General features: G+C 55.9%; 1 protein-coding gene across 3 annotated transcripts; it reads right to left on the bottom strand.

The window, feature by feature from the left end:
* Nucleotides 1-507: 507 nt before the first annotated feature.
* Grhpr (glyoxylate and hydroxypyruvate reductase) lies at nucleotides 508-9,586 on the bottom strand. 3 transcript variants are annotated; one of them, XM_060379856.1, is made up of 9 exons: nucleotides 9,435-9,586; nucleotides 7,871-8,001; nucleotides 6,927-6,999; nucleotides 6,346-6,462; nucleotides 5,475-5,563; nucleotides 4,503-4,607; nucleotides 3,561-3,696; nucleotides 2,053-2,222; nucleotides 508-845 (listed from the first exon to the last, which is right to left on the bottom strand). In XM_060379856.1, exons 1-9 carry the CDS (start codon nucleotides 9,515-9,517, stop codon nucleotides 724-726), a joined length of 1,026 nt encoding a protein of 341 aa, XP_060235839.1. In that variant the 5' UTR covers nucleotides 9,518-9,586; the 3' UTR covers nucleotides 508-723. The 3 variants fall into 3 exon arrangements, with proteins under 3 accessions (XP_060235839.1, XP_021509650.1, XP_021509651.1); XM_021653975.2 differs by having other exon boundaries at nucleotides 2,053-2,183; XM_021653976.2 differs by having other exon boundaries at nucleotides 2,053-2,183; nucleotides 9,344-9,485.
* Nucleotides 9,587-10,053: the final 467 nt, after the last annotated feature.

Genomic DNA, 10,053 nt, shown 5'->3' with positions numbered 1-10,053 from the left:
GGAAACAGAACAGAGATGTGTTTCTCTTCTGGCCCAGCAGCTAGGTTGTCTTCAAATCAGTTGAGCCTGCAAGATAGGAATGCTCCCACCCTGCAGTTACTCCTGCTTTCCCAAACCTGCCCGTCTGTGCTGTGGCTATATGGGAAGTTTGACCATGACAGTGCTTGTGGCCTGGCCTTGGGGAAGAGTGAAGGATGATATAAAAGGAAGATTACTTGGGGTGCTGAGGGAACTTCGGTAGCCATGGATACAGATCTTGAACTGGGAATCCTCCTGCCTTCGCTCACTGTTGACCAACAGCGCTGACCTTGCCTCCTTTCCTGCCGTTTTCTCCTCTCTTGTCTGTCCTTTCACCATGGTCTAGGTACTGGGTTCAGGTGCTATTGTTTTTCTGGTTCTGCTTGTCCCTCAGTGAGGAAAAGGGGAAGGAGTTCATGTGAAAGCAATGTGAGAAGCAGGGCCAAGCAAATCCCAGATGCCCCGAGTCAGAAAGCATAAGAGATGCACTTTTTGTTAGTGCCCCCAGTCATGGGCCAGACACTATGTCAGAAATTATTTAATGTTAGAATTACAGGCTTTTGGCGTGGGTGTGTCCAGCTTATCTGCCCGTTCTCATGTCTCCTGAAGACTTAGTAGAGGTGGCATCCCTCAGGTTCAAAGTCCAGCCTGGGTCTGCTGGGCAAGATGTCTCCAGCCCATGAAAGCCCATGTAGCCCCATCTGGCTACAGCTTGAGTTCACTGGGCATCGGCTCCCCTCTCACGCCAGCCAGCAAGTTGTTAACTGCCAGTAAAGACATGGTGTTCCGAGTTTTGTAGGTGGCACTGCCAATGTGGGGCAGGATCACTGCAGGGAAAAGGAAGCATTGGTCCCACACTACAACAGGACGAAGTTTCTACCTCAGCACTCCCACCATTGCACCCTTTGCCTGTGTGCTAGACTTAGGGGTGGTAGATGCTCCCCGTGAACCCCATTCCCTCAGGACAAATGCTGAGACCCAGATATAAACAAGACAAGATTTGAACCCTTAAAAATTTTGTAGGCTACAGGGAGTCTTGTCTGTCTAGATAGTGAAACTAGGCACCAGTTAGGAGCCTAGCAGCTACCACACCCTGCACCCTTGAGAGAGATGGCACAGGGCTTCTGAGCTACGGAAGTAACCCATGATGGGATGCTGGGTAATGCTGTAGGTGCCTCTGTTCCCATGGAAGCAAGTGAGGAATTTATCTCTAAGGAGCTGCCTGCCTTCCACAGCTGTGTGGGGACGTGAAACGCGGCTGTGGCCAGCTTTCCTGGCTGTGGACAGTAGCCCTCACATCACAGCTAGCGTTCTTGCAGGCAGGTCATGGGGCTGGGGTCTGGAGGATTGCCAAGGGTTGCAATAAAGGCTGCCTTCACTGAGGAGGCGGCAAGGACATGTCTGGGCTCCCTCTCCAGCATGCAGAGGGACGGCCATAGCTCTGATGCCTGTTGGTGAGTCTGGAGACAGAAACACCATTGCCTAAACTGGGAGGGAAGGCGAGCCCTGAGGCCAGGGTGTCAAATGCTCCCAGGGCCACAGGCACCAGCAGCATGTTACCTGACCTGGCAATGAGTGACTAGTCCCTCCAGGATACCATAAACAGAAAACTAGAACAATTGTACTTTGGGGCCCTTGAGGACAAAGAGGGAGGGGAGGCTCTTCATGCCTAAGGCTGAAAAAATGGCCCAAATTCAAAAGACGTCTTGGGGGCACTGATGGTTGGTGATCCAAATGCTGGAAAACCTAAAGATGGACACTCTCCAGCCACAACATGAGTTGTGCCAGTTGTGAATAATGGTGGTTTCATTCCTTTCCCATACATTTAGAGTGATGGGAGTGTGGTCAGCCGTCACTTAACAAACCTCTTGAATCTACTTCCGACAGAGACCCAGCTGAGCATTGCATTAAACTCCAGTCACTAACACTCCCAGTCCCTGGCTGTGCCCTCTGGGTTAACATTGCCTCGGCTGGCTCCACAGCCAGGCCCGGACCATTTCCCACACTCCATAGGCAGCGATGCACGGCCCTTACCGCAGTTCTTCAGCGTCAGCAGGGGGTGGCTTGGAGGCAGTGGTTCTGGGGTGGTCACATCCAGTCCTGCCGCTGCGATTTGGCCACTGGCTAATGCCTGGTACAGGTCTTCCTGGTTAACCACATCCCCCCTGGAAGTGACAAGTGTCGTGCAGGGGCCCAGACACCGCCTCCACCCAAGCCACCGTTAGGGCAGGACAACCCACAGAATGTATTCCACTCACCAAGCATCTGCACTGACTTCTCGGCAGGAAGGCCTGACACACTACAGGGAGTCTGCACGCGAACACTTGTCTTGACCTGAGCCCGGCCACTCTTGTGATAGAGCTAACATCTTACGGGGGGCTACCCGCTCCTAAGGAAACCCCACCTTCCAGGAATGCTGGGGGATGGGAGCATATTTAACAAGCATTCTGCACACACTAGGCCTGGGAGTCTGCGGCTGTGCTGGGCTCACATGGGTGCTTCTGATCTGCCTGGCCCCCAGATCAGTGGCCAGGAGCCACAAAGTACCATCACATACTTGGCCAAACCAGGGCAGATAAACCTGTCTGTCCGTGTAAAGAACTGGCTTTCTGGGAACTTCTGTCGTATACTCAATCGTCCCTGAGCAATGGAGTATCAAAATGCAGAGCCCTGTATGGTCTCAAGTGCATCCAGGTGCTGGGCATGGAGAAGCTAAGCCGCCATGGGCATGAGCCTTGCTCCACTCCTCACCTCCACACCAGCGTCACTCTATGTAGCTAAATGTTGATAACTTTAGGCATCAGAGGTAGGCAGACACTTCCAGGGCACATGAACCCTGGAGGTCCACCTAATCTTTCTCAAAACTGATTTAAGGTTCAAAGGAGGCTTGGTGGCGCACACCTATAATCCCCAGCCCTTAGGAGGTGAAGGCAAAAAGACTGCAAGTTCAAGGCCAGCCTGTGAGTGAGGCTGTCTCAAAAACAAAAGCTTCAAAGGGTGCCAACCAGGAAGGGCTTAGGGAGATGAGGATGGTTGCAATGGGGGGGGGGGGGGGCACAGGACCGCTGCCCTGAAGTCACTCAAGATAATGAGTTTTAGGATCTGTGTCCCCAAGCCCGCACAGGTTCAAAACATCACTGAGGTCAGGCCAGGCTCAGCAGCATGGAAGGCTGGTCTTTGAAGGGCCCTACAAAGGCCTCACCCTTTGCATGCAGTGAGCTTGCTGGGGACTCTACCCTTCCCATCTCCCCAACCCCCACCCCCACAACTTGCTCCCGGAATCACACTGCTGAGAGCCAGGCCCTGAGCAAGGTTGAACTACTTCAGGGAACCAGAAGGCTGGGCCCAGTGCTGACTGATCTTCCTCACCCATTTCTCAGATGGCCTTTCCCATATTTGAGCTGCTGGTTTACAGAGGTTGGCGTGCCACCCTGAACTCCCTCATCACCAGCCAACAGGGACAGAACTCCAGATCGCCGCAGTTGGCACACCCCTCTCCAGGAGTGCTGGGGGACCCAGGGAGGAGGGCAGCCCTCAGCTACCTGCTGATGTTGATGAAGATAGCTGTGTTCTTCATCTTCTGGAAGAAATCCTTGCCGCAGAGCCCCCTGGTGGCAGGCGTTAGAGAGCAGGCCACTACAATGAAGTCTGACTCTGCAGCCAGCTGAGCAAGAGGCACTGTGGGCAGGGAGGGCTTCATCAGAGGCTGGCTACCAGTGGGAGACTACAAGATGGCCGAGGCCAACAACATGGAGTAGCTCCCACCTCCCACAAAAGAACGGGGAGGATGCCAGGCAGGGGGCCACACACACCAGTAATTCCACAGCTCTGGAGGCTGAGGCAGGGGGGTAATCTTGACTCTGAGGGCAGCCAGAGATACACAGTGCAATCATCTCAAAACAAAATCAGAGGGCTAGGGAGATGTCTCTGTTAAGTACCCACTGGGTAGACATGAAAACTTGAGTTTGGGTTCCCAACACCCACCTAAGAATCTGGGCAAGACTGTATTCTGACCCTGGAGAGATGGAGACAGGTGGTTCTCTGGAGTTCTGGGTTCAGTGAGAACATGTCTCAAAAACTATGATGGAGGGGCTGTGGTTCAGCAGTTGAAACTATCTCGAGAGCCGGAGTTTGGGTCTCAGCACCCACAAAACAAGCCACACATCCTAAGTATGCCTGCAGCATCAGCTCTGACATGCGCAGACAGAAAGATCAATTACTAGGGCTTCCCACCTAGATGAGAAAATTTGAGGTCTAGGACATAGGACAGGAAGTCTGTGCTCCTGAGTGGCCCTCTGTGTCTCAGGTAGGTAGACTGGATAACACGTGAGAGTCACAGAAGGGCCCCAGGCATCTCAAAGTCCTGAATTCTACATGCAAATCACACATGCACACACGCTGTCATGCATATGAGCACACACACACATGCACACACACACCATGGAACACAGATGGACTCCAGGAGAAATGAGGGTTTTCCTTACCAAACTCTGCCTGGAATTCTGCTGCTTCCTGGGGCTTGGGCTGGCGCCCCGTGTAGAGAAATCTCTGGACACCAAATGGTTTCAGACGTCGAGCAATGGCCTGACCTAGAGGCAAGGAGTCCACGGATTGGTCCCTCCTTCCAGGTGACCCTTCAGGGTGGATCCCTTTTCAGCCTTAGTGGCACTGGGCTGCCCCAGTGTGACAGTCCCCGGCCAGCACCCTCTTCTCAGGGATCTAGAGGCGCTGCCACCTTCTGTAGGTGCACTGGCTTACACAGGCTTCATACGGCCCCAGTCATCTTGATGGTCATTTTCAGACCTTCTCCGAGAACTGCATGTGTAATCTCTGAAGACAGGAGTTCAAGAGGTACCCTCCGTCCTTCTGACCTCCCTACTCCTGTTATGTGAATGCAGCCCTACCTCATTTGACCTTTGGTGGCATTGCCCAGCTGCCAACTTGCCCCACAAGACCTACAAGAGTTTTTCACGCATGCTCCTGCCGACAGGCTTGGGCATGTGGGTTCTCAGCCTCGAACACAGACAGGTTCTTCCAAGAAGCTCCAAGGATCGCTGGCTGGCCAGACAGGGTACCCCCACTCCCTGCCCCCGGCTGCCTCTGTGCAGGCAGGGTGACAGCACCCTGGCCTCCTACCAGGCTTCTGAAGGCACAGCACTGAAGGAGAGGGGACCCTCAATGCAGCTGCTGGGAAGTAGCCTGCATTCCAGAGCTGGGGTCCAAGGTCGGTACAGGCTTTCCTGTGGCCAGCCCAGCCTCTTAGAGCCTTTGTGTTCATTAGCAAACCCGGAAGAACCCTGGCTCTCAGAACTTTGCTTCTGCAAGCCACTGAGTTCTTGGGAATTCTTGAGCTAGCTTTTTTTATTCTTTTAGCCACACACACGGCCTTTCCAAACCACTGTCTAGGCCTGTGGCACTGGAGACTCAACCAGAAGGGATGCGATGGGGAGCCTCACCGATGCGCCCTAGCCCCACAATGCCGACAGTGCTCTGCGAAAGTCCGTAGCCGCACATCCACAAGGGGCTCCAGGAGCTCCAGCCCCCACTGCAGGAAGAAGGGGTGGTCAGCAGCCCAACCTGGGGAAGGGGTGAGAGGCCATAGGAGCCCACACGCTGGGCACTCCTGGCCTCTGTCTAAAGCCAGTTCTGCCTCCAGGACATAGAGCGGTCGCTAAACTGAATGGCTCTTCTGAAGGGACATAGGAAGTGGGGCCACAGGGGCCTTAGCCGCACTCCTGCTTTTGGAGAGCAAAAGGGTATCCTTCCTGAGGCTGTGCCACTGGGGAGTCGGAAATGGAGGCTGCAAACTTAGATCTGGGTGTCAGAACAAGTTCTAGAGTCAGTATTCCAGATAAGAAAAGGCTGCCCTCCATGGCGACCACGGGCCGGGCTCGAGCTTCTTACCCAGAACCCTTGCACCCGGAAGGAGAATGCTTGTTCAGTTGTGCCCACAGTATCTCCCACACGCCACCTGTGGGCATCCCCGAGAAAGCTCCCCGTTCCTCACACTGAAGAGCCACCACGGTAGGGTGGTGTAAGCAGCTTGGGCTCTGAAAGCCACTTCTGGTCCTCGTCAAGCTCAGCACAGCCTTACCCCAGCAGCTCCGGGACCTCTCCACGGCACCCAGGTGGGCAGGATTTGTCGCTCCTTAGCCTCATCTCTCAGACTGCCCCCCCCCGCCCTTTAATGCAGCTCTGCCTTGTGCATTAAGTGTTTGAGCTGAGCCCTTCTCCCCACTGTAGACACACTGCAGGTCTGGACCAGGCTGACCTGAGCACTCCGGCCCCACTGCTGAGCATACCTGACTTTCCCAGGCATCACCTTACTTTTTGACTTCCTCTATGGCTTCTGGCAACCGGCGGCAGGTGGTGAGAAGCAGGGAGACAGCAAGTTCCGCGGTGGCATCCGTCAGGACACCTGGTGTGTAGCCTACCCGGATCCCGCTAGGAATCAAACATCTGGTTTTAACAGTGGCCTCCTCAAGGCCCTTCCCCAGTGTCTAAGGATGGGCCCTTTCCACGATGTTACACTGACTGCCGGGAAGCTCGGAAGTGTAAATGGTCCTCATTCCCATCACATCCCACAGAGGGGAGTGTATAAAAACGGAAGATGAGGGCTCCCAGTCTGCAGCGAGAGACTACTGAATCATCCTGAATTTCTTCACCAGAAAGGGAAACAATAACGCTTGCCTTCTCTAATTCCAGGATATCTTCGCTCAGAAAAGATAGCAAGCATGACAGGGTACAGACAGAGGTCAGCACGGCTTCTGGCCTTCTGGCTCGTGCAGAAGTGGACATTCAGCTCCGGCCCCTCGGCACGTTCACGGAGTGAGACCAGCAGAGAGTTCCTCTTGCCGTCTCCGGTCAGCCTCACCCCAGGCCCAGTCCAGAGCTCCGGCTGCACTTACCGCTTCTTGATTTCATCCAAAGCCAAGTGGTCAACCCCCACCGACAGGGTGCTGATGACTCTGAGGCTGGTTCCTGGCAGGCAAAACACACACAGACCTGTCAGCAGGGGCTCAAAGCCACGCTCTGCGACTGATCCCAGGAACATCTACTTATCACTTCCTAGATGAAGGGGAAAGCTGCTATCTCCATCCCTCCCAGAACTCTAAACACCCTCTGCCATCTACAAACAGACTGGTTCAGGGAGTGTGTTGTCCCAACCAAAGTACAGATTTTCAGGACTCTGATCCACCATGGCCTTGAGTAGCCACCCCCAAAGGCTCGCTCTTGGACACCCCAGGGGTGCTGAGGTGGCTGGGGTGCTCCCTTCTCAGGTGCTCACTCCTCAGGTGCTCTCCTACACCACCAAGCATCTAGTCAAGGCCGGGGCAGGCGTGGGTCTGCTGTGTTCCTTAGCAACTCAGGGGAGGAGGCTCACCCTACTCAGGAGGCTGGGGCCACAGCTGCGCACACAGGCTGGGCACAGTGCTGGGCCCTCTGTCCTGCAGCACACAGGCCCAGAGTGCTCTCAAGGTCACACGCAAGGCTATGGCACAGCAAGAAGGTTCAGAACCGGGGCCTCCCTCTCCACCCCTCCACCTCACTCAGACAACAGGCAATCTTTGCCCTCTTGGAGCCTCTCGGGGACTTACAAGCGAGAATGGGGACAATACGTGCCAGGTGGGGCAAGTGTTATGGATGCCCTCAGAAGACAGGGGAAATATTACAGACCAGCTCAAATGCCAGCTGCAGCAAGCTGATGTGTTCCCGGGGCAAGACATCCCTCCCACCCCCACCCCTACCCCCATCCCCACCCCCACAGAGACTGATGTGTTCACAAGGCAAGACATCCCCCCATCCACACACACAGACACCAGAATTCTGCGCAGACCAGGTCAGCACACACCTGCAGCATCCAGAATTTTCTTGTCCACACGGTCAGTGAGGCGGCAGAGTAGGCCCTGGGCCCCCGCCACACCTTGCTCCAGATCCTTGCTGGGGATGGGATCATCGGAAGGCCACTGCTCCACCTCACAGCTGAAGGGAAGGGAAGCCACTCAAGCCATGCCCAGCTGGCAAACACAGCCTTCCAGCTGCTATGGCCTTAGGCTGGCCAGAATTGAGATGGGGGGAGGGCTCAGAACCGTCTGGAGTGTAGTTGGGGGGCGGGGGTGAAAAGCTGCCAGTGGGGAAGCTGACAAAAGCTGGGCTTTCTAGCCCAGAAAGAGCTCTTTCATATTCACAGAGGATCTGCAGGCAGCCAGGTGTGGAGAACGCCGGAGGAGGGCAGAGGAATGAAGGGAGGCCTGCATCAGATCAATGACCAGCCGCAGTTACGAGTTCACAAAATACAAAATTTCGCCCCGTGGGCTCACCAGCTCAAGGTCGCCTAGCCATGGGAGCACTAGCGTGCGCTTCCTCGCAGCCCCTAGCAGCCCAGGTGTGTGTGCACAGGGGGTCACAGGACAGTGGCTGGCAGGCCCTCCGGGTCCTTCAAGGACCAAAAGTACCAATCAAACGAGTCCTTAGAAAAAGGTGTATTGTGCTAGAAAGTTTTCAAAGCAAATCACAGTCGCCCAACCCTTCAGTCTTTAATTTAATCCCAGCACTCAGGGAGGCAGAGGCAGGTGGCTCCCTGTGGGTTTGAAGCCAGCCTGGTCTACAAAGCAAAACAGGACAGCCAGGGCTACACAGAGAAGCCCTGTCTCGGAAAACAAAACAAACAAAACTCAAAAGAATTGGCTGCTGAAGGGGGGGAGGGGCTCGCCCTCTCCCAAACTAGCACGGTACTGCAAAGCTGTCCAAACAAAGTGATCAGAACTGCAGTGATCAGGCTGGGTATAAAGGCCAGCTCTGCCACCTGTCGCTGAGTGACCTGGGGCAAGGCCCGAGCTCGGCTAGGCTGTCTCCGAATCAGTGAGGCAGGAATTCTAAAGCTGACTCCACACTGTTGGAAGTCACAGCTCCCAGCAAGGCTAGCCCCTAGACAAGGCTGACAGAAGAAAGCAGTCATCCGACGGCCCTGTCGACCACTCCAGGAGCCAAGCCAGTGACTGACACAACCCCTGAACACTCCTGCCTGCCAGCTAATCTCAGAGGGTGAAATCCACTGCTTGGACCTTGCCTTTCCCGAAGGCTGGAGATCAACAGCCTGGCGCCTGGAGCAAGCTGCAACCGGGAGAACTCTCTCTAAGACGGCCCCAAACTCCAAGCCCGCTCCCTGCGGACATAGCTGGCAACTCCTAGCAAAGCCCCCAAGCGCCAGCCTCTCGGGTCCTGGCTCCACCGCGACGGCCTGCCAGCCGTCACCGGGGTCCTGGAAGGTGGCCCCCCAGTCCTGGGGCAGCTCCAGCAGCGTGTCTGGAGCCAGCCGACCCACCCGGCGCAGGTTCGGGGGCATCCGCCAGGTGGACGGCCTGGGAAGGGGGCCGGAGGCTCGGCGGCAATTCCGCAACGACGCGGGCGCTTACTCTGCGGCCTGGGCGAGCGCCGCCCTGCCTTCCGCCGGCAACGGGCCGGTGACGAACACCTTCATGAGTCGCGCCAGTCTCATAAAACCCGCAGCAGGAAGCGGGATCCAGCCCGGTGCTGCGGAGGGCGGCGGAAGTGGGGGCGGGGCGGGGCGGCGCTGGAGGCGGGGACGGCGCAGGGGGCGGGGCGGAGCGTGGGCGCGCGAACACTCCCTGTGGTTGGGGATGTGGCTCTGCGGACTGAGTGCCCTGTGTTTGAGTGGGTTGAGTGTAGGGCTCCGAGAGCCTTCACGGGTGTGTATGTGGCCGGGGAACTGTCAGGCATCGAGTGAGGGGCATACTGAAGAGGGACCTGTGTGAATGACTATGGGTGTATCTCTCCGACTCTACTGTCAGAATGAAGGGAGAAAGCCCCCAGCCATTCTGGGTCGTAGCCACACTATCCTAGGCCGAGGCCTCTGGTTAAACACACCGACCTCTAAGCCAGGCCTGACCCTCAGGAGGCTGGGGGCGAGGATCCGAATCCAGATATTATAACTTTAATACTTGGGATGATCCCCTACAGGGAATCTACCAGCTTGGTAGGAATGTAGGCCATCGCAGGCCACCCAGGCAGGCT

Source organism: Meriones unguiculatus, chromosome 3 (genome assembly GCF_030254825.1).
Source record: "Meriones unguiculatus strain TT.TT164.6M chromosome 3, Bangor_MerUng_6.1, whole genome shotgun sequence".
Lineage (NCBI taxonomy): Eukaryota > Metazoa > Chordata > Mammalia > Rodentia > Muridae > Meriones > Meriones unguiculatus.
Note: the sequence above shows the minus strand (reverse complement) of the source record. Positions and strands in the feature narration are given on the sequence as shown.